This window comes from Tyto alba, unplaced genomic scaffold, assembly GCF_018691265.1.
Source record: "Tyto alba isolate M040663 unplaced genomic scaffold, T.alba_DEE_v4.0 Super-Scaffold_16, whole genome shotgun sequence".
NCBI lineage: Eukaryota > Metazoa > Chordata > Aves > Strigiformes > Tytonidae > Tyto > Tyto alba.
The window spans coordinates 28,826,701-28,850,657 of NW_024881278.1; the positions used below are offsets into that span (position 1 = coordinate 28,826,701).

The window sequence follows — 23,957 nt, forward strand, 5'->3', positions numbered from 1 at the left end:
TTTCTTTTACGGCACCACCACATAGTTGCAACTACTGAGTGGTGTGTTTTAGAAGAGTGTTATGCCGTCGCCCTGCAGTAGCCCAGCCTCAGGTACGGGCAGGCTCTTAGAAATGGCTACAGGCGTGATGGTGGTGGCCTGGGTCTGAATAAGGGAGGGCAGAGAGAGGAGGAAGCAGGTGAGATGTGTTCTTACTTCTGTCAAACACAAGCAGGAAACACTCCAGAAAAGGCTTTCATGGTACGGCCTCCTTCTGGCCCTCCTCTGAAGACACTTGCATTTCATGGTGAGGTATGGCACACCTCCATGTGCCATACTGAGGTGTCGATGAGCCCTTTTCATTTCCTTGTCCCAGAGGATCACATCCCCTCTTGTCTCCAACCTGCTGCTTCCCAAAGCTGCCTCTGTGCTCCTGTCCTGCCTTCCTGGTGTTTTTCCAGTGATGTCTCACCTGGACTCCAGGCAGCCTTGTGACACTTCCTCACCTTTCGCTCTTTCCCTTGTGCCATCATCCTCTTCCATGTCCCACAGGCTTTGATGCTTTGGTGTACCTTCTTCTCTGTGCTGGGGCACCTGGGCTAAGATTTGTATCCTGCTGTTCCATCGCTGGACAACAGAACTTAGTGACATTACTGAATATAGCTGTGAAAATCTCAAAAGCTTAAAAGCATTGCTGACTGGAGAGCTCTTAAGAAACGGGATTTGTCTGCCTGAATGAGGAGCTGCTGTTTGTCTTTGTGCCCTCCTCACTGGATGCACTGGCTTCCAGGCACTAGCTGTGATGGCACAAAAATCCTCCTAGAGAGGTAGGATTGAAGTGGAATATTCTCCTCAGATAAAATGGGCCTTACACGCGGCCAGACACAACTGATTTATTGCCAGCCTCAAGCTGATGAAAGCTTAGCCAGCCAGCCAGCCCACCTTCTCCTCCAGCCCTGGGAGCTCCCCAGCCTTCATGGTCATGACAGATGCTCTTCAGCATCTTAGGGGTGAATGTGGCAGCAGCAGTCTGCAGTCTTGGCGTGGTGAGGAGCTGTCTGAGGGGCATTAACTCTTGCTGAGCTGGAATGCAAAGGGCAACCAGCTGGATGCCCACTGGTTGTGAAATAGTTTGCTGGTTTTCATTTCACTCTCCCTGGTTTGCTTGGAGAGCTCTTGGCATATGTAATATGAAGATCCCCAAGTAGCAGGATGCTTTGCAAGGCACCTGGGAACCCTTGAATTAAATTTGCTTGCCACAGCTGCCGAAAACAGGGCTGGGTGAGAGTAAGAGTGCTGCTTATTAATTGGCTAGTGCTGTGGCTCCTCCAACTCTTCCTGTTCATCAGCTTCTGAGGGCTGGTTGGGCATTCCTGGGGGGATTACAAGCAGTCTGGGGGAATTTGGTTTCCTAAGCAATGCATGGGGGCTCCCAGCAAGACGGGCAGTTAGTTCATTTCCACAGGAGGTGATTGTTCCTGGCACTGCGGAGCAGGCTGAGTGGTGCAGCAGACGTACCAGTTCCAGTAGAATAAGAACTAATTCTCGATTAAAACCAAATAAACAGCCTGACAGCTTGGAGCCACTGACCCAGTCAAAGTGAATACAATAGCAATGTGGAGCAAGCTTCTTGTAAGCCTGTTGTATGTCTTGGCACCATATAAGCTGTTATTGCCCAGAGTACATTGGTTGGGTGGGCTTAGGCAGTGGCCACTGTGTTGAGTGGCAATTCAGAGGGGAAAACATCCCCACTGAGGAACAGCAGGGGCCTTACAGACGTCTGTCCTGATGGCTTGGGTGGTTTTTTCTTTCTTGTTCCAAGACAACTGATCTAAATGCCGACCATCTTACTTCACCTTAGCCAGTGAACTTAATGAGTCCACAGCCTTGGGTGTTTTGGTTGTGGGCAGATGCCATGAGGCTTTTGGGGTATTTATTTGGTCAGCTTTTTTTTCTTCTATGTATTCTTACAGCATAGAAAGGCACTGAGGCACTGCAGTCCAACTGAAAACGCTTTTCATTTCTTGGGGATTCGAAGCAGCCTCCCCAGACCAGATCTTTGCTTAAAAAATAAAAAGCCTTTTAAGTTGCTTGTTTCTTTCTGTGTATTTTATCCCCTCCCAGAGCTCTGCTCTAACATTAAAGAGAAATGAAAAGCCATCTAATATTGCAAGCAGGTTGCATCCTGGAGGAAAGATCTGAGTTGGACTGGTGGTTACGGTTACAGGGGATAGTGGCAGAATTACTGTGCATTTAATGAGCTGGAACCCATCTGTGACCTGAGGCTGCAAGTGAAAGAAGGAGGAGAAGGTATTGGTGTAGTAGGGAAGTTTAATCTTCATTGTGCCCCTCAAGGAGACCTGAGGCTGCAGTCTCTTCCATACCTTCTGATACGTAGGCTCAGGCCAGAACAGGGCCAGTTTAACACATTCCTGCCTTTCCCCGCCTCAGAGCAGGCTCAGCTCTACCTGCCAGACAGACCCCTGAAATTTGCACCAGGCCAAGCCCCAGACCCATTTGCTAAATTAGCTCACTGGGTTATCACTTCAGATTAATTCCTGTCAGGGAGACTGTCTTTAATGAGACTGGCGCTGTGCAATGCCTGATTAATTGTACGGTCTTTCTTTGTTTGTACTTTCATCCCCTCCATGTTGGATAAACATTCCCTGCTGTCTACAAAACTCATCTGGGCTCCGGAGCTGGCTGCCACTTGCCTCATCAGCCAGCCAGAGCAGCATTAATGAGAGCTGCGGCGGTGGGGAGCCGGGCTCACCGTGTGGGGAGGTGACAGATAACAGAGCTGTTTGGACAGACATAGGACAGGGGCGTTAGCGGGAATTTAATGATTGTGATTAGAGTGGAAGGTTAACTCTGCTGATGGCCATCGCAGCGCAGCAGGAGAGGTATTATGTCGAGGCCCATGGGCTGCAGGTCTGTATTGCTTTGTTTCTGCCTCTGAGTTGTTCTTTTTCTCTCCTCTGAGCCCACTTCAGCAGCGTCTGTCAGCTGCTGTCTGGCTTTGGCTTCATTAGCACACAGAGTTGGACACCCCTCCAAGTCTGCACAGACCAGGGCAAGGATCTCTATTCCTCTCTTCAGACATCAAGGAGTAGAGTATTACTTGAAAAGGGAGTATGAGCAAGCAGTGCACCAGCCCATAGTAATGTACATAGATGTTTAGTTGAGAATGCTGTTAATTTGCATGACTGCTTCCTCCATTTGTGCACCACCGTGGTTTGGTGAACCCCATGTGCATGGTCCTTGGCCCATGAGGAACAAGCCTAGTGAAGTTGGATGCATCTTCCAATGCTTCGAAGCAACCCTGTGATAAAATAAACAGCTGGTTTGGGCAGCCAGGGTAGAGCAAATTTTCAGAGCAAGCCAATCCACCCAGCCCTATAATAATGAGGAGGGAGAACATCGAGGCTAAAACCTTGTCTCCTCCCAACTTCAGCAGTAGCCAGTGCCTGAAGAAGAGGACAAAACCCAGACAGGCACATGCAGTATTGCTTTCTTTGCCTCTAGATATATTATAAACCCATTTATTTATTGGGTGTCAGGTCAGTATAAGCTATGAACACAGAAAGGCGATGTACTCCAGTGGGTGGTGGCCCTTGCAGCGACCCAGCCCTGTGGTCAGGGAGGTGAACAAAATCCCTTTCTTCTGCAGACACAACTGTGGTTTCAGACAAAGCTTCTTGGGAAACTGAGCAGCCGGTGCCTCCGGGGGTTGCCTGAGGGTTGCACCTCGGGGCCGGGGGGGACACCAAGGGCTGGGAAAGAAGGCATCTCTGATCAAGGCAGGCAGGGCTGGCCGAACTCCCTTTACAAACAAAGGGGCTAACATTTTGCTGGCTCCAGAAGATTACATGCTGCCTGGGAAACACTGCTATCACCAAGGCTGGCCGACCTGCATCCACAGCCCTCATTCTGAGGCTCTCTGGGGCACAGTGGCCCCATCCTGTGTGTCTCCCCTACTAGTGCTGTGGTGCAGTGAGATTTTCATCTGGGGGATGCTGCAGGAGCTGAGGAGGTGATATGGTGAGGTTTCAGGACAGCTTAGCTAAAAAGCACTTAGGGCTGTCCTAAATTGCTTTCATACTAGAAGATAGAAAGCTTGAAGGATGGAGTTGTGGCTTGTAAAGTAGAGAGGGACCCATCCTGCTCTGGATAAAATGTGACCTGTAGTGCACTGGCCTGGTGTTACCCAGAAAAAGGGAAAGGGCTTCTGGTGCCATATGCATTGGTAAATCCTCCTGCTGAGAGCCTGCTTAACTGGACAGTTTGATGTCCCAGTTTGAGGCACAGACAGGGCACATGGACCAGGGATGTGTGAGTCCCTTTTCCTTTTCCTCCTCCCTGCTAGAGTATCATGGTCCCAGCCAGCTGCAGTGAGGAAGGGAGTGTGACTTCCATGAAGTAGCAGATGGTGGCCCTGGCTGCATGCAAGATGCTGCATGGATCAAAACACTTGTGGGGTGCAACAAACGGCACATCCCTTTACTGTTCATCATTTCACTTTGATACGGGCTGTGCTGGTCCTGTCTCACTGGTGTTAGGACTGGGGATTGCAGTGACTTGGCCTCACATTGTTTGCTCAGGAATGAATCTCAAAGCAAACCTTCTGTTGTAGAATGGCTTATAAGTCACATCTGCCGGAAAGCTTCTTTAGTCCTGTCTTCTTTTTTGCCTACCTTGGCTGCCAGTTTGATGTCTGATCACAGGCTGCTGTCGTACGGGACAGCGTCAAATCAATGCAATTCCACCTACCTGAAGCCATCCTCTGTAGCAGGAAAAGGCATTTTTTCATCTCTAACTCCCTAAATTTCCCCCACTGATGCTCTTTTTTTTTTTTTTTTTTTTTTTTTTTTTTTTTTTTTTCAACTTCAGGCACTGAGAAAAGGCAGAAAGGCAGATTACGTTTGTGCTCTCAAGTCAATCGCCTTCAGTTGTGCTAGTGGCATAGATGATGCTGTGCAGAGCTCAGCCCTGAGGGAGATGGAAAAGAATGCAGAAAGGAGCCAATGTGTCAACGGGAGGTGTGCTGGGTGGACAATTCGAACAGACATCATGATGCAAAGCCAGGGAAAGCAAGAGAGGGGAGAGGTGATGCCGCTTTTTTAGGCTGTAAGAGGAGGAGGGATTTGGAGCGTGTGGTGGGATTGAGTGGCATCCAGGCACTGGTGGAAGGAGAGCTGGCTGATCAATAGCATTTGATGGACAAGCTGTGCTTGAAGCTTAATGAGATTGCTGTGCAGGACCTGGGGGTAAAGCAGCAACTTTGCCACAGGCATTTGGGAGTGGATAGGGCAGGATCCTCCTTCAATTGTGCTCTCTGCTGCCTGAAAATGGCACACAATGTCAGTCACTGCAGCTGACAGTACCTTGAGCCATCTCTCTTTTTGTCCCCTAGCAATCTGTCACATGGGATGGTATGTCAATGAGACCAGCTCCTAGAACAAGGTCCTCTTTACCTGTGCTGTAAAGGAAGAGTCCAGAACAGCTGGATGTTTGGTGGGGGTGGGAAACAAGGAGCTTTTTCCACATTTCATGCATGTTTTCTTTACTGGCTAAGTCAGCAACAAGCAGAGCCTTCACCTGGTGCAAAGGAAGGGAGTTTCCTCCTGGCCATTGCTCACTGCAGGCAGAGGTGTCTGCCTGGCCATGGTTGCTGTTAGCCCTTTCAGCCAGAAGATTGGACTGATCTCTACAAGCCTGGCCAGGGAAGCTCAACACAGGCCCGACTGGCACTGATGGGTCAGGAAATGTCTGGGAGCCATGGGGTGAAGTTTTCCCCTTGAGTCTTGCCTGACATCTTCAAATGCCACTACTGGGACTTCCCCTTGCCTGCGAGAGCTTAGCAAACGATGCCTAACTAATGAATTAGCCTGACTAATTCTGTCCTTTTGCATTCACAAATTGCTCTTCAGTATGATTCATGGTTTTCCTGAGCTGGTTATCCCTGGTCCACAGATCATTTGTAATCAGTTAGTTGAGAAAATTGGTAATATGAGCGGTGGCAGGTTAGTTGTGCCTCAGTCTCATGGTACTATTTATCTTTTCTGATTATGCAAAGTAAGGCAACCTGCCTAAAACAGGGTAGCTGAAAGTTTTACAAGGTGGTTTTCCATTCATAAGGTGCTTTGTAGCAGAGATTTTGTCTTAACATTTACTTTTTGTAAGCACTGCTCCTAATGAAATTAAAGTACTTGACTGTGCAAAAGAGAAAACAGGACATTGCTAAGCTTGTCTAGTACAAGGGGATAATTACAAACAGTTTTCCCACTCCTCGCTCTGTTTGGAATAGTTACAGTGCCTGAGAAGAACAGTACAAATAATTTCACTGTAAAGGCTCATATGATCTTAAAACATGTCTAGTAGCAAATTCTCATCTATCTCTAGCTTCTAACACTACTGTTCGGTGCTCATTCAGGGTAAGGAGAATGTGAGAGATGAGATAACCACATTCCCCCAACCAATATGCCCCCTCATATCAGCCTTGCAGTCTTGAGATGTTGTTTTCACACCACTGTGCTTGTTCGTATCCAGCAGGCTGTTGGCTTAGTTTTACAAGGCTGAGCACAGGATGAAAAATGCTTGCCAAGTATCAAAGGTAAAAGTGAGTCCTTTGTGTGCATCTCTTACCCACACTACTTTGGTGGCTTCAAGGGGTACATGATAGTTATTGAATCTTTCTGAGAGTGCCTATCAATGAGCTGTGATGCAGCTTCCTCCCATTTACTCTGCTTATCTGTTGTTTTCAATAGTCAGGCCATGTTGCTCCTACTGCTTCAGAGTTTTTAATTTGCACACCTTCTTCCCTTTCCCTGTTCCCCCTCCTATTTTCTGCCTCTTCTTTCTTTTGTTTCTGGTTCCTTTTTTGGTTTTGTTCTTGTTTGGTTTTTTTGTTTGTTTGGTTGGTTGGTTGGTTTTTTCCCCCTGATTTTCACTTCCTAGAACACATTGGAGATAAGAGGGGAGAGTGTGTGAAGGGGGAAGGGTTTGGAAGAGAGATGTAGCTTATGCCAAACAGACAGGGGTAGGCATTATATAGATGTTTTGACTGTGTCTCGTAAAGAAATAAAACATACACAGTCCTGCTGCCAGTGCAGGCAGTGTGGAGCAATGTGAAGGGCTTTGTGGCTCTGCCTGCATATGCTGTGCTGCCTGCCTCTTCTTTACTAGAGACAGGACTGCAAGTGCAGTTGAGTTAGAGGTGGCCTATAGGGTCTGGAATGATACTTACCTATATGTCTTCATTGCGTCTACCAGACTGGGAAGTCCTGAGTCCCACACGAAGGCTAATTCTGCTCCAGTAAGAAGTAGCCTCATCCTTTATTAATTGTTGTTTTTAAGGGGAAAGCTGCCCTAGCAGAGACCTCTGCCAGGGTCTGTAGTGAACCCAAAAAAAAGAAGCCTGGGAGATGGCAAGTCCTGTTGGTGGAGCATGTCTCCCTTTGTACATCGCAACCACATCATAGACAAAATGGCTTAGAGCTCAACCTAACTGGAGCTGAGCAAACCTGGGCTCTGTAGAGCCATCTTTTTCTTCTTGAAGCCAGAAGCTCTGACAGCACGGTGCACAGACACATACAAGGGTCTGGCTGCAGGCAGCCATGTCCAGTGCAATGAAATGCGTGGAGGATGAGACTCTCCTTGCTGAGGTTAGGGATGGGTATAAAGTTGGATCCAGTAAGGCACTGATGAGCAGATCTGCTTTTCAGGCGTGGGTCTCAAAAGAGATGGGAACCATTGCTCTGGGCAGGAGGGGGCTGTGGAGCGACATGAGGGATTTTGTCCCTTATTCAGCTTTGCTCATGCTGCAAACAGAGGAGTGATTTCAGGCTCTGCAGTGCAAGAACAGGTAGGATCTTGCAGCAGCAGTACAGAGCTTCCAGTCTGAGCAGAAAGACCGCATGTGCCGTCGGGATCGAAGATACGGCTGTGAGACAGTAGGAGACAGATAACAAGCATAGTTAGACATACACGTAGCCTGTCTAGCTCAGTACCAACTGCAGTGACACAACACAGGCTCCTTGCACAGCCTGGGGAGTGCATGGCTTTCCCTTCCCTCCCACCCATCACCAAATTCAGGTGCTAGTTTACCCCTCTTCTTCCCCAACTCCTGGGCTCCCCCTCCTCAGGATGTGCAGCCGTGCGATGCCTCAGTAAGCCCATGGCTCATGAAGTTGCCAGTCATGCTGTGCCTCAGTTAAGGCTTTTACTTGACTGTCTCCCTGACAGGGTGAAGATTAGGTCTGTTCTTCTTAGACTGGGGAACATATGCTAATAAAATACATATTGCTTTCTGATCAGCCCCTAATGAAAGACATTATTGAAGAGTGTGGAACAAGCACTTACAGTAATTCATGACAGCACCAATTTGGCTTCTCTGGGAAGCTGTAAACTGCTGCTCTCAGCACCTAATGAGGATGGGCAGCTGATTGTGTGTGTGAGAGGAAGAGAGAGAGACTGTCTCCTGGCTTAGATGTCTTCAGCTGTCCTCAGTAGCTACTGAAGGTCACAGTTGCTTTTCTCTTTGGAGCTGGGGATGTCTCAGTCCAGAAAAGGAGCCTCCTTCTAAGGACAATTTAGGAAGAAAAGCTTCCAGGACTCCTTATTTAGACTGAATAGTGGATTTGCTTTGGCCATCCATGCTTGCTTAGCCCCAGGATATGAACCTGTGTTCTTGACTGATGAACAACATTGGCATGAATTTTGGTTCACTGGTGTGCTTGTCTGGCAAATACCAACGTTATGTTTGCAATGTGATGGTTTGCTCTGAACACCCCTCATGAATAATGGTCATCATGCAAGGAAAATTAAATAAATCCAACTTTAAACATACCCTAGCCCTTTAATTGATGTTGTTAATGCTTGACATCATTTCCATTCAAGGTGGTGATGAAGTACTAACCCAGGAAAATGTTTTAATCTAATCTGACAGACACAGGAAGCTTTGTGAGAAATTATAGAGAAACATCACAGTGACTGCTTTCATATCCAAACCAAATTTCTCCATTAGCCAAAACTTACCCAAATGGTTTTTCAAGATGTCACCTACCCTGATGAGTGGGCAGGCATCTTCCCCATGGCTGGTACCAGCCAGTGAGATCAGAATCCCCTATTAGGACTGTGCTGCTGATATTTCATATAGCTGACACCAAACTGGGATGCAGTGCCACCTCAGTGAAGGATCTGGATGTCATAAAGAAGACCTGAAAGACAAAAAACTACTTGAGTGGTTTGGGTGGAATGAAATGCGGCAGTACAAATACAAGGTCATGCACATGGGGAGTGCTATTGGAGGAATCTTCTGCAGGCTGGGACCTCATCAGTGAGAAATGACTGAAGTAGCGGAACGATGTGGGTGAGTGAGTGGATTTCAAGGAGCCACTGGTAAGATGGAGGTGTAAGGAAGGGCAAATGTACTCCTAGGTGAAGCCTGAGGTACTTCCAGGCAAGGTAGAGAAGTGCTACTGCATCCTATATGCAGGGCCAGGATACCGAACTCCATCAAGTGGGATCATGCAGGAAAAAGATTATAGAGTAGATCAGGGAAAGTGAGAGTCTGTGTTACAAGGGAGGAGGCACAGAGTGCTCAGCTTGTTTAGCCTAGCAAAGCAAAGGCTGAGAGGGGGTATGATTGCTGTCTATAAAAACATCAGGGGGTCAAGCAGCAGGGAGGGAAAAGAGGCATTTAAGCTAAAGGACAATATTGGCACAGGAACAACTGGGTGCAGGATGCCTGTGAATAAATTCAGGCTGGAAATTAGAACATTAGGGTGGTCAGGCTCCGGAACAGACATCCAGTGGGAGGAGCAGGCCAGACGGGAACGACTTTTAAGATGGGACGTGGTACATTCATAAAATGAATAAGCAGAGGTAGCCTCTGTGGTGACAGGGGACTGGGCTCTGTCAGCCAGGAGTGTACTTACCCTGCTGTGTCCCTGAACATGACCATGCTTTTCCCTTTTCTGAGCTCCTGAAGCATAGGAGGGGGCTGCCTGTTCAGAGGGATTTTATCCCTCTGCCAAAACACAGAGATCAGGAATCAAATCTGTGGTGTTCAATTGCAACGTCAAAGACAAACTATCTTCCTCTGCTCTGTCCTGTGGTGTCAAGGTGACATCAAGGACCAGAATCTCAATCCATTTCTGTGTATCAGAAAGTCCATGGGAAGAAGTGAAATAGAAGGGTCAAATTTATGGCATGTTTTTCCATCACTGTGGAAAATATTGGAGCCTCATGTTCAGGAGAGATTCCTAAATTCCCTGTCCCCACCTCCCTCCTGCCCCTGTTTCTGAGAATTTTTCACTTCTCTTTTCCCAAGGAATTTGCAATGATCTTATTTTTACCCATGGAACTCATCTCCTGGGCTCTCAGTCTCCAGCGATGGAGAATGGGTCTGCCCCTTGTATAATTTGCTGTCAGTCTTTGACACTGTGAAGTCTGAACACATAAATCTTCTCAACATCTTTTCTTTTTTTTTTTTTTTTTTCCTTTTTTTAAACTTTAAGAAGTCCGTGGCATCTAAACTCCTTGAATTTACCTCTCTGCAAGGCATCCTGTAGTTTTGGAAACGCAGTTGGGGCAGAAATTGAGGGCAAGGCGTGTCTGTGGATGTAGCAGGGTACTATGCATTGCAGAGCCCCGTGTTCATCCCAGGAATTGTCACTAATGCCATAACAAAGCTCAGCCCCTTCCACTCCCTAGGATGGGGTGCTTGGGAGTATCCTTCCTGGCTGTCACCAGTTTAAGACCACAGACACTGCCAGTCCCATCACATTGAGGAGATGGTGTGATTGCTTCTGGTCTTTGCAAACAATACTCCCTTTAGAAGGGAACAGCTGTGTCTTAGCTGGATTTTGTTGGGATGAGCTCATGGAATTCCTGGCCACAGGGGAAATCTGAGATGAGATGATGTCTGCAGCTCCCTATGACAGAGCTCTATAAGGTGTCCAACACTGGTGGCAAACAAGCTGACTGGTAAAAATGGGAGGCTCTTTCGTATCCTGGGTGGTATTGTCTGTAAGAGGAAATGTGCCCTTCTGCTGCTATTACCTTCTCCTGGCCCCTGGACCATGCTAAACCAGGATGCTCGTGCCTGATGAAAAACTGGGTAGCTTGGCTGACTGTCTGTTCTCCTGGGCGTGAGAAACTAGGATGCCCTTGCACCTACTGCTGCCAAGGTGCTGAGCTTTGAAGATCACCTTAATTGCTGTTTTCTTGAAGAGTCCAGTCCAGTAGCTGCACAGGCAGTTGAAAATTATTTTGTCTACATTATTGCCCCATGCTTCTTTCAAACCTTTTGGGGATACCTGTGCTTCGGTGCCATCGGGCTCCCTGCGGCTCCTGGGCCTGTCCACGTCTGCTCTCCAGAGTGTCCTGACACTCACAGATGAGAGAGGAGGAGTGGAGTGGGGGGCACTCAGCCTAACGCCCCACTGGCACGCATGCTGGAGACGGCATTTATCTGTTGTGCTCCTCTGCAGAGCTGCACAGGGAGCAAGGAAGAGCCTGTCAGAGGGAGGGAGCCTGCGTGTGAGGCTGCTGTGCCACGCCAGCCTGCCTTTGTCTGCCATCTCCTCTTCCTTTGGAGAGGCCGGCATGGCTTGGGATGGGAGCTGGGAGCTTTCCCAGCAGCCCACGTCTGCAGTTAGCTGGTGAGGATGGAGTGGGAGTGCGGGCAGCCACCCCTGTCTCATTTGTGCTGCAGGAAGGAGCAGCCAGGGGAATTTGAATGAGGCTGAGAAAAGAACGGAAGAGAGAGTAAGCGTGTGTGGAAAGGATTTGGAGGGAAGATACTGGAAAGCAGAGCCAGTGCTTATGCCCTGAGCTAAGAAGTTGCTGAAGAAGCGGGACAAGTAAGGAGAGAGTGGCAGGAGGGAATAGCAATGCTGGGAAGCTGGATTCCTGCAGAGGAGTTCTTTTGGTCTGATCAGCTTGTTGGGTAATCTGCCCGATTTTAATGTACGTTTTCCTAGCTGGTGTTTGCAACAACTTTTTCTTTCTTATTTTTCCCTCAAACAAGCATGCACAGCTGCTTAAGGTGCAGGTGGTTGTGAGACCACGTGCTTGGCTCCTCAGGTCACATCAAGTCCCAGCGCAGGTAGGTTATCCTGGCCTTGTGAATATGTGGTGCAGTTTGTTGAGCAGGACTGAAACATTAACTATTGACAGGTGTGTTTATTAATATCCTTTGGCTTTATTATGGCTGTTAGCTGATATGGACCTGGCTTAAACATCATTCAGTCTGAAAACAACATCCTTTTTTCCTTTAATAGCCTACATAAACAGAAAACGTAGATGTGGTGGTGTCATACTTTGGACCCCTCTGCTGTGACAGCGTCCCAGCTGGGATGGGAGCAGGAGGCAGGGGTACTGTGGCATCCTGCTTTTCTCTCTGAGGCTCTTGGTGTGTGTTCCTGGACCATAAGCCGGCTCAGCTGGTCACAGTGGGACAAGCAGTCCCTAAGTATCACGAGCCAGCTCAAATGATAAGACGGGGCACTGTGCAGATGATTCCTACCAACAGAATGTGATGGTGAGGAATGAGAAAGGGCAGACCTAGTTTGCAGGTCCCGGAGGCTTGATGACTAAGTACATATGGACATGTGAGCGTGCTCTCCCTTGGTTGCTAATACTGCTTACAAGTGACAGAGGAAAGGGACAGGTTGCACACTCTGCATGCAAATACATATGTCCCACGCAGGGCTGATTTTGCCCTTTGTGAGGTTTTTTTAGTGAACTCATTCTGCAAGAACATTTTTCCCTCTGCAGTCTGTGTGATATTCACAGCCAGCTGGTAGAAATTGTCGGTTTGTTTGTTTGTTTCCCTTCCCATCCCCTTCCTCTGATTATTGGAAATGAAAGGAGGTGAAGGCAGAGATGAGGCTGTGCATTGCTCTGTGCTCTTGTTCTGGCCCTACTGGCAGCATCCTGAGCCTGGTGATGAATGAGCTTGTTGCATGAGATCCTCCACTGAGGCTTCAGCATCTCTAATAAGGTGGCCAGCGTTTCACTGTCCTCTGTGCCTGTTTCTGCTTTATTAACTGCACCGCAGCAATATTAAGCTGCAGCACTGGGCCAGTGTGATCAGAAGGAGGAAGGAGGCTTGGGAGGGGGTGGAGGGAAGAAGATATACCAGGGTAGCATGAGAGAAGAGCACGCACGGAGCAGGAGAACAAGGGCAGCAGCGGGTGATTGAAGTGGAGGATTAAAAAATGTGTTCCTGCTGGACTGATGCATGCATCTCTGCACAGATCTGGTGTTGGAAAACAAGGAGGCAAAGGATGTTTAGGGAGGGGGAGGCAGAGACAGACCTTGGCCTTAATGTCTCTCTCTGCTGGACCTGTGCTAGTGGCTGCAAACCAGCATCTGCTCTGTGTGCACAGAGCAAGCGGCTGGCTAGAGCTGTCACCTTTTTCTCCCTTGTATAATTTTATGCCCTTTAAACTGTGCTGGCAATGCATCTAGCCCTCTCTCCTGATGGCTGCAGCTAGTGCAGTGGAGACATTTGGCCCATGCTGCTTTTCACCTAGAAGAGCCAGTCTTGCCGAAGACATCCCAGGCTAGTTCTGTTGGCGTGCCAGGACTGCAGGGACTGTAGTAAAGGTGTGCGGAGGGCAGCCTTGCTGGCAACCAGTTGCTGTGTCTGTCCAAGTTGCAGGTTGAATAGAGACAGGACACAAGCTAAGGGAAGAGTTGGGTCCAGAGTATTTAGTGGAGGGAAAAGACCCTCGCAAAAGCTTTCCCCTGTGCTCCAAGAGGAGGTATGTGCTCGGTCCTGGCTGTGCCTTTCCCATTACCTAGCGATCCAGGTTTCTCCTGGCAAGCAGGACGCTCATGACCCATGGGGACATATGTGCCTTTCTTGATTTCTGTTTCACAGCCAAACCTGGGTGGCAGCCAGGTATTTATTTTGTTAAACCCACGTACCCTTGAGGATAGACTCAACTGGGGGATCTAAAACTTTGCAGTCCAGACTGAAGGCTGATTTCTCGTTTTGTCCTACATGAGGTGATGTGGGAGAGTAAGTGATTTGACATTGCTCCCAGAGGCTTTAGATACCCAAATTCCACCTAAGTCCCAGCTGAGGTGGAATTTGCACTGTCTGAATCTCACCCTCAGGCTTCTCTCCAACTCTCCATTTTGTTTCTCTTCTAAAGGTTATGTCTGGACGAGGGAAATGGCTTCTGACCTCCTCCTATTTGCTGGCTGCCTTCCCAGCACCCCAGCTTATGGCAGTCTGCAGGGTGGAGCTGCCACCCGCCCCCCCAGTCAGGCTCCGCTTCCCAAAAAGCCCGGTGCCAGGAGCCGTACCACTCCAGCCTCCTGCTTCTGGCTTGTGACCCTTCTCCTCCCAGATAATTTGGTTTCTGGTGCTAATGATCCCAAGTGAGATTGCTGCCGCTGGGAGCCAGCTCTGCTCTTGCTTGGCAGAGGGAGGGTGCGGAGGGCTGGCAGACGGGAGGGCTGAGCGGTACGCGTGCCAGTTGGATCAGCAGCCAGCTTGCATGCGTGCAGATGGGGTGGTGTTGATACGAATGGATCCTGGCAGCATCCCGGTGCCAAGTTCATGCTTGGTTCCCAGAGGCATTGACCTGGTTCTGCCCACTGGGACTGCTCCAAGGTGCCTTGTGGAAAGGCACCAAGCTGGGGGAAGGTACTGGAGCAGTTCCTGGCCCTTTGACTCATTTTGCTTGGGGAAGGATGAGGAGGAAGCTGCACAAAGCAGTTCCTCAAACAGCTTGCACCCTGATCTGTTTGGGTACAAAGGTCTCTTCTAGGTACAATCTATAAGGTGGGTACAAAGGTCTCTTTTCAGTACAATCTATAAGGTAGGTACAAAGTTGTTGTTCACTGTGAGAACCGCATGCAGCCACAGGTTCCCAGGGACCAGTTGCTGCCCTGACAGAGTACCGTGGCAGGATCTGGACCAGCCTTGCCCCTTCACTTGGGAGCACGGTCCAAACACAGTGGACAGATCAACCCAGGTGTCGAGGTGGGTCATTAAGTGCTGGCCATGTTGGAAATGAGCAGGGCTCTTGCATGAGAAGCTCTCCAGTGGCAGCCATTGCTTCTGAGTACGAACCTAAAGTTATGTACGTTAGGGCTGGAGGCAGGCAGAGGAGCGATTGCACACGCTTGTTTTTACCAAGCGTCACATCTGCATTGCTCCCCCCGCCCTGCCTTGCTGATGGCCTTCGCTCCTGCTGTGTCCTCACTCCATCTTCTTTCCCAACACTCTCCACACTGACAAATTGCTGTAAACCTTCCTCCCTGCATTCCTGCTCCAGTAATCCTGTAACTTCAGAGTTAATGACAAACACTGAGCCTGCCTATCAGGCGAATTGCCTTTGAGATGAAACCTGTCAGCCCAGAGGATATATCAGAGGCAGGGGAAGGCTTAGTGTCTGGGACAGTGAACACTGGGCCATGGAAAGCCCTGCCAAAGGTCTTTTTACCAGGAACAGCATCCCCAGTAGTGTATTTTGCCACAAGGATCCAGGCGCTGTACAGCAACAGGCAGGAAATTGTATCTTCACAGTGCAATCCTTGTTCTTGTCCTTCCCCCGCCAAACAAGCATGACTGTGGCAGGGAAGTTTCACTGACATGTAATTCATCATTTTTAGTGGTGGTGATGTTGACAGTGATACTTTCCCCATTGTTTCCTTGAAACTTCCCTGCTGCCTTAGCAAATGGAACAATGTTCAGCTGGTATGGTTCAGCTCCTTCTTCAGTGGGTGTCAGAGAGAGGGAGCCTATGAATGACTCCAGACCTTGAACAAGACCCCTTGCTCTGGTCTGCAGAGGCAGCGTGGGCTGGGATTCAAGGGTGGATCCTGTGGAAGGGTGCTGAGGAAGCATGGCAGTAGGCAGGTCCCAGCCAAGGCATCCAAATGAAATGCCACAGGCGCCAGGCAGCAAATGAATGAATTCTGCAGCAGCGATTGTGAACTGATCGGTATCTTGGCAAAATGCCATGCCGTGTGTGCACAGGACCTCAGTGCAGTAATAGAGGTGAGTTGGGTTCTTTCCTTCCCTCTTGGAGACATTGGTTCCAACACAGAGTTGCTCCAGAACCTGTAGTTCAAGTTGTCCCCCCAGTACAGAGAACCCCAAGGCTTCTCTTCAGGGAGAGCTCAGGCTCCTGATCACTGTTCTGTACCAGGGGTGGGAATTTTCAAACCAGTTCTGCATAGAGATCTCATTGATAAACCAGGTGTACTTGTCTATATAGGAAGAGGAGGCACAGGGTGTTAGATGGTGGATAGGATCCCTCAGGTTTCCAGTTTCAGGATTTTTGTAACACTGTGGGTTCTTTTTGTATGCAGCTGGCTCAGAGAAACACCATCCAAACCTTCATTCCTGTGCAGAAAATGGAGAAAGGCCTATTGTTGGAACACATCTTGCCCAACCTGAAAGTGCCTCAGAGTTATGAAGTTCGTCTGACGCCCATCACCAGCTTTGGGGCTGGAGATATGGCTGCCCGCATCATCCGGTACATGGAACGTAGGTGTCTCCTCCTCGGTCCTGGCTACGAGAGCAGGTCCGAGGCTCAGGCCTAGGGACATGGGCTTATGTAGATGTTGTCTTCTGTGAGCCTTGGGTGGATGTGTCTGCTCTACGGAGTTTTGGTGGCGTGGTGCTATCATATTTGGCTGTATTTTTGCTGTTGCCATCAATACAGACCACTAGATAGAGACCTCTGAGGGCAAGTCTCCACTCATCCTTCACTCATCTGCTCTGACTTGCACTCTCTGCTCTGTGGGCAGGAGAGCCCCAAAACCCCAGTCCTCCATCAGGCCCTGCTGCAGCTTCCCGTTGTACGGTGGTGTATTTTAGTGGACAGCCACTGGACACTGCCTATTAGCCACATGCCCATAAAAGTAAGAGGGTTTCAGGGGTCTTCAGTTATTTCCAGAGCTGAATGCACAGTTCTTTCTTAACTAGTCACTAGTAAAGCTGTAGCCCAATACCCTGAATCACAGACATCCCGCTGATATACATTGACCATGCTTCTCTCCCCAGCATCCCAACAGCTCACAACTCTCCCTATTCCCACAGCCGTGTGCTTTCTTTACTTCCCTCAGGAGTTTGGACCCTGTATTTCAGCAGAAAGTACAGATGCCCCTCCTCCTCTGTTTCCATGATTTCACACAATTCGTTTGTCCTGCAGAGTGACAACATATCTGGTGTCCCTAGCATACCTTTTGTCTCAGACTTCCACAGTGTCCCAAAGTGTTTTGATGTCCCTCTTAGATACCAAGCTTTGCTATCTAAGTGGGTACTATCCCAGTGGGTGCTCCAGAAAGAAACTGCTAGGGTTGCCAGAAGGGTTCCCCTGTTCAATCCCAGGATCACCACTTAGGTGGGGTTTACTTAATGTCTGTTTCTGCTTGGATCAGGAATTCTGTGCTCCATCACCAAGGCAGACATGGAGCACTGCTGTTTCACAGGGATGCTGCTAGGAGATTTGTGCAACTATGAGCTTTCTTGATGCATTTGTTCTATTTTCAGACTTTGATTGTTGTTTGCACTTTGAGGGAGTACTAGCTGTTCTGACTTGGTTTTCTGTTTCCTCTTCCAGCAATCAACTATCCTAACCCAACAGGTAAGCAACAAGACCTTTGTATTTATATTTTGAATGTAATGCATGTTAGTCAAGTGCTCTGGCAGATCAGGCAAGCCAAACAGCTGAAATACACAGCTGACTTTGTCAAATCTTTCCCCAAAAGAGGATGAAATTGCATACACTAATGCTTCCAGTAAGTAATGCCATTTGTTGTACCTCGAGTTATTACCAGGAGATATACACCAGAGATATGCCTCCCACTCACACCTGATATCTGTGTGGCTGGATAGGCTGTGATCTTGAACCCACTCTCCTCCAACATTAGCAATCTGAATCCAGTAATGAGGTTATTAAATGTTCACCAAAATACCTGTGTTTAAGGAATGTAATATCCCCCATCCTCTTCTGTCCAGGAAAGATACTACTTGACATCTCTGCAGGCTGGTATGGAGCAGTCTCCAGCTCAGATCTGGTTCCTCTTGCAAAGTCCTTGAGCACAGTCCTTTTCTTCTCCTCCAGTGTCATCAGTGTTTACTTACTTATTTACCTTCTAGTCATTTCTGCCAAGATGAAGGCCCATCTTTACTGGGCGCCCATTGATTTTGAGAGCAGAATACACAACGTCTCAGAATGATGGTCTTTAATGATAACGTGATGGTGCCCATGGAGCATAAAAGAGGATTTCTAGCATGCTCTAAGTAGTGGTGGAGTGATCTTCAGGGACTGAAACAAAGCCCCTTTGCTTTGATTGTTGGATATAAGCCCAGGCAAAGCTCTTGGACAGAGATGGGCAGACTACTTGCTGGTGGTCCATGGGGGAAGAGGTGGTTCCATGTAGTTGTTTCTTTCTCCCTATTTCCAGCTGGTGAGTCAGCATTCAGTCTTTTTATATATTACTCTGTGTATGTGTGGGCAAGTGGTACTGCTGCACTACAGGGTAGTGGTGGGAAGGAGAAGCCAGGATTAGGCAATGGCAGCCAGGAATTGGGATATGGGGTTATCTTGTTGAGGCAGCTACAAGGTGTTCGCTCTTGCAAGTTTACATTCTGAGTGTGGTTTGATGAACGATACTCTGCCTGAGAGCAGGAGCTTCTTATAGAGTCAGAGGGATTTTGTGGCTCTAATTCCTGATTCCCTTTGCTTTGCTTTTCCCCACTTTCTGATCCTTTTAAAACATTTTCCATAGAAGACTCCCTGAGAAGCACTGAGCATATTACCAGGGACCCACTTCAGAATGTGCCCCTCAGTACTCACTGGAGGAGGCAAGCATCCCAGCCTGCAGGTTGAAGTGACCAGTCTGGTCTTCTGCCACTTGCTTTTACACTACGTAAGTCACTGGTAAAGCCAGAGAAACTTCGGTCCTAATTGTGTCAGTCTCCTGGGGTCTTTGTAAACTGAGCCTTCAGACTGCTCACCTAGGGTTGCTTTGGCAGCTTGACTGAGACCAGAACGACTGCAAGAAATTTCCCTATGGTGGAGGATAACTCAGCCACACTTGTATTTTCACGCAGTAAACCCAACACTTAGGGTTTCCCCTTGATACAAGTTACCCAGACTGTGGTAGATATTGGGACCTCTGGGCCAGTCATCAGGGTCTTGCCTGTGAGTTCACGCCTTGAGACCAACTGCCTAAAGTTGCACCCACCACACTTGCTTTCAGAGATGCCCCTTCCTTTCAGGCCTGCTGCCAGTGAAATATGAGCCCAAAGGCTCCTAGCCTTAGCTCTGTCTCTGGGCCACAGCTCGGTTCCCAGACTCTCACCCCAGTGACATGGAAATCCCTGCTACTACCTCTTAAAAGGTAAAAGGTTGGGACAGGATTTTAAAGGTATCCTCATGCTAGGCTACCCAGCCAAATTCTGGAAGCAAACACTGAGAGCTCTCAAGTGAAAGGCAAAGATTAGGTGATTAATGCCTCTGGCAGCCTGATCCAAGGGCATGCACAATGGTGATTAATTTACAAACTCTCAGAGTCACTTAATACAATTATTTCTTCATGCATTTTCTCTCTCAGCCTAATAAGATGTTAATGACATTGGGGCAGGCATGCATGTGGCATGATTGCAGAGTCAGGTACTGGGGGGCTACAAAGCAAAAGCAGAGGAGGTGAACAAAAGACACTGAGGATTTCAAATATTTAGGGATTAGCAGTAATACTGACCATATCTCTTAAAAATCAGTTAATCTGGTTCTAAAATTCAGAATTTATCTTTAAAAAACTATCTTAGAATTATCTTAATTCTAAGGTATTACCCTAAAGATCTCTTAGAATAACTGATCATTTTAACGTCATGACTAAATTCCAGTGCTGGGGCATCTGCTCTGTCCTTCTTACCTCTCCCCTGCAATTTCATTTAGCTATAACTTTCACTTTTTACCCCAAACCCTGAAGTGCTGTCTCACAAGCTATTCTAGCTCATCAGCAGTGAATGGTGTGGTTTCCCTGGTTCTAGCAGATGTACGTTTGCAACCCTGGTGATGAGGGCATTAAGAAGCATATGGGATCGCTGTTTTATTTTTTTTTCTTGGCCAGTGTGTCTTGCCCTTCCAGAGGAGCAACAAAATTTCTCATGTATCTGCCGTCTGAATGTGTGTGGTGCTAAAATGTTTTGGGATCATGGACAAGTACGGTGGGTGGTGATCAGTACCAGATGCTGGTTGTTGTAGATTACCCTGGCTCATTGCTTTCTGTCTAGAGCTTGTGTGTCCTCTCTCTGATAACACCTCATAGTCCAGAGGAATTTGAGCTTGTTGCCCTGGTGTGAACATGTGGTAATGAGATGTGAGCCTGGTGTTTAGAGTTGGATTCCTCAAAACTGTGCCCATTCCTCAGGAATGTGAGTAATGCAAAGGTTAAAAAAAGTGTCAGCCACCCATTCCTCATATCGTGATGGCAAATAGGATTGTCTGGGCCACATTATTCCCTTGTCGCAGATGGAGATACTAAAGAAGATGGCAATCCAGTATGAACCAACCAGTTATGGTATTGCGAAGCTTTCTTCTGTTACTGGTTATAAGTGCTTTAGAAATTTACCATGGAAAAGGTGGTTAAATGCTGTTTCTTACATCCCAGCGTACTTTGAGGTCACGATAATGGTTTTCGTGGTCTTCATCTTCAAGATGGGGAAACTGATCTCCTGAGAGAAAGTGATAGCCTGTGGGTCACACAGCAGGTCTGCAGCAGAACTGAGGCTCAGAGCATGGTCCTTTATGCTCCAAGACAGTTTCAGTCATCAGACCACAGATAAATGATGAAGGCAATTTTGTTCAAGTGTGCTCTATCTGCTATTCACCCATAGTCTGCAGCTAGAATAGGATTATTATTTTTTGTAGTCATCTGGCAGCCAGACTTTCAGGACCAGGGATGGATTCTCCCTAAGGACCTGAAATGAAAACCTCCATTGTGTTTCTCAAGAAGGCAAAGCAACAAGAAATGCTAATAGCCATGGCAAAGGGTCTCTCCGCTGGGAATGGAGGGAGGTGTCTGTAACAGGGAGCAAACATCTCTGCACTTTGTGCTGCTGCCACTGCAAAGCCTGCCAAGGAAATCTGTTTGGTGAAGACAGAGCTAACTCCAGCCTTTGAGGAACCAGCTCCCCTGCCACATCCACCTTGCCTCTAACAATCCAGAGAACAACTTCTGTGTTCAATATTTAAATCCACTGTTTAATTTTTAAACAGGAAATTTCCTCTGTGCCACAGTGCTGAGCCAGGATCCCTGGCAGATGGTGTGAGTCTGCAAGAAGGTTTGCTTCACACAGCCAAGGTCAACAGTTGGATCACTGCTGTGGCCTCTGAGACACAGCATGTCATTTAAAGGTTTTCTTTTCAGCTGGATCTGCCAGGTTTCTCCTGGTAAGCCTTGCTGATAACCGTCCAGAGGTGGTGTGCAGGCAGTGTCCCAAACCACACCAAACATCTCCTAGTTATTATGGGCACCTCCACTTCTAGCTCGGAGAAACACCAGAGCTTTGCCTTCCTGTGGCTTGTTTTAAACCAGAGGACCAGGAGTCAGAGCACTTGGGTTCTGTTTCCAGCTTTAGCACTGCCTGCTGTGACCTTAAACATGTGTCTCTATACTTTTCTTCATCTGTTTCCCCACATGTAATGCAGGAGATATATAGAAATAAGCATCGCTACCTCACAGAGATGTTAAAAAGGCTTGTTCATTAGTTGTTGCAAAGTGCCTTGAGATCCCAAGCTAAGCAAAGGCAATGTGCTGTAGTTATAAACTCCTGCACAGCAAATGGTGTTGCACGTAAGCTTGCTCATGTTGTGCTATCTGTGGTGCATAGGGCCCTTCTCTAGTTTATGCTCTCTGGTAGAATTGTTGCCTTCTGGAAGTAGCTGCATCTGAGTGAGAGGATGGAGTCAGGGCCCTGTTTTGGCTTTAAATGAGCTCTCTTCCAAGTTTCAAGTCTTCTCTGATCAGTCTCATTCCACAAGTGTGTGTGTGGCTTCTTACAAATGAGGCACAGTAGTCCATCAGCTGGCACGACCAGGCCTTGGCACTAAGCTGGGAATAATGTCCTCAGTCCTCTTGTTTGGCACAGCTTGCTCTGATCTCCACCTGACCTTGGACTTTCTCATTAATCTGCCTCTCCTTTGGTTTCTGTGCCTTGTCCTTTGTGGGTTTGCTCCCTCTCAATCAGTTCCCTGGCTGGTCTCTGTGTTACAGCTTTCAGCTCTGCTTTCCACCTGAGATTCCATGCTAAGAGAATTTTGTCCTGGTGAAAGATGTCACCTTTCTCCTCTGAAGGTCCACGTGTACAGCATCCCGGTTCTTTTGATTGCAAAATGACAGTCTTGGTGGGTCCTGTCCATGGGTAGGATAATGCCATTGTAAGAGAAAATTTGTCTTCTAGCTGCAGCTGGCAACATGTGAGCAGGAGCCGTACAAATGTTTGCCTTCGGTCTGATGGAGAGAAGGCAGGGGTGTTAGACCAACCCACCAATATCAGAAAGCTTGTGGGCTCCACCCCTTCTCTGAGGACCAGTAGGTATCTGGTACAGCTGTGAACTCCCTTCTTTCAGCCACGAGGGCTGGGAAAGGACCCTTAGAAGCTGCTTTCTTACCCTTTTCCCCCTCCATCTCCTTGTGCTGGGGATGGAAGTGGCCCTGCCTCAGACCCCTGTTGTTCGCCCCCAGCTCCTCCTTCCTCCTTTAGCTCCAGCTGCCATGTGGCCCCATGTGGCACTATGGAGCAGTGGCTAATTTGGATTAGGATGCTAATTAGAAATGAGCGGATTGAACAGAAAGCACTTAGCCAGGGATAATCAGAAGCTGAGCGGCCAGCCCCGCCGAGCTCCTGATGGCTGTGTTCAGCTCGCAGGAACGGCGTTTCCCACTGACCTTACAGAAAATCCAGCTGCTCCAGTCTGCCAACCAAGCCCTTGGCTTGCAGCTCAGTGCCCAACCTGTGGTGGCACAAGACCTTTTTGTGGGCCACAGCAGGAGGCTACCTCCTCTTTTCTCACTATTCTGGTGGGATGCTGGAGAGAGATGGGCAAGAAGGGGGAATCAGTTTCCCTACCACAGGGTAGACAGGCTTTTGATGTCTGTTTGGATGATGATTGTTTTCATTTCTAAATAGGAGGGGATGGCAAGGTCCATAGCTGCAAGGTAGGAACCCAGAGGTGCAGCATCTCAAGAGTCAAGATGGTGTTCATTTCATGGGTAGTCCCTCCTATCTAGTGCAAGATGGCAGATTTTAGTGTGCATGGTAGGTGTATGAAGCTCCTACCATCACAACATACCATGTCTGGAGCTTTTGGTCCTGACATTGCAGAAAGCTTCTCTTACCCATCCCATCCTTGGCACCCAGCTGACCCTGCTCTGCCCTACATGTCCTGCCAGAGTCACCCACACTAGGACAGAGACCCTCCTGTCCAGGAACCAGAGCAAACCACCACTGAAGATACAGGAATATAGGAGCACAAGTAGGCATTTGGGCTTCTTTTCATCTGGGCATGATAACAGGAACAGTGTCAGGTAAACCCCAAAAAGTTGTCTTGCACCAGCATACCATGGATGAGATTTCTAGCATGTCCCAAGCCCTTAGGAAGACCCTTATTTTCCTTTCTGTATGTGTTATTTCATGGCTTTTAAGTACTTTGTCTTTCAGTTTCATAGCACACCTCACTCTTACATAAAGGCAGAAGGTGAAGAGATTTGTGCTCACTGTGTCTGCACCACTAGTGAGGTCTGAGATCCCACTCTCAGCCCATTCTCTAGCTCCGGTTTCTGCCCAGGGACCTTTCAGAACAGAGAGCAATTTTCACATCGGGTCTTGTACCTGTTTTCTCTTTCTCTTCTGCCTGTCTTCTCCATCCCTCTCATACTGTGTCAGCTGGTTCTTGGCTTTTGTTTCTGTGTCTCAGGAACTACCTTTTTAC

General features: G+C 48.2%; 1 protein-coding gene across 4 annotated transcripts in view; it reads left to right on the plus strand.

Annotated features, from left to right (window-relative positions):
* The window catches only part of MDGA1 (MAM domain containing glycosylphosphatidylinositol anchor 1), a 156,478-nt gene that overhangs the window by 100,198 nt on the left and 32,323 nt on the right, over positions 1–23,957 (plus strand). For all 4 annotated transcript variants that reach the window (XM_042789528.1, XM_042789527.1, XM_042789529.1 and 1 more), the window contains exons 11-12: positions 16,321–16,498; positions 17,577–17,600. In XM_042789528.1, the coding sequence (XP_042645462.1) occupies positions 16,321–16,498; positions 17,577–17,600 (202 nt within the window). The remainder of the gene's footprint in view (positions 1–16,320; positions 16,499–17,576; positions 17,601–23,957) is intronic.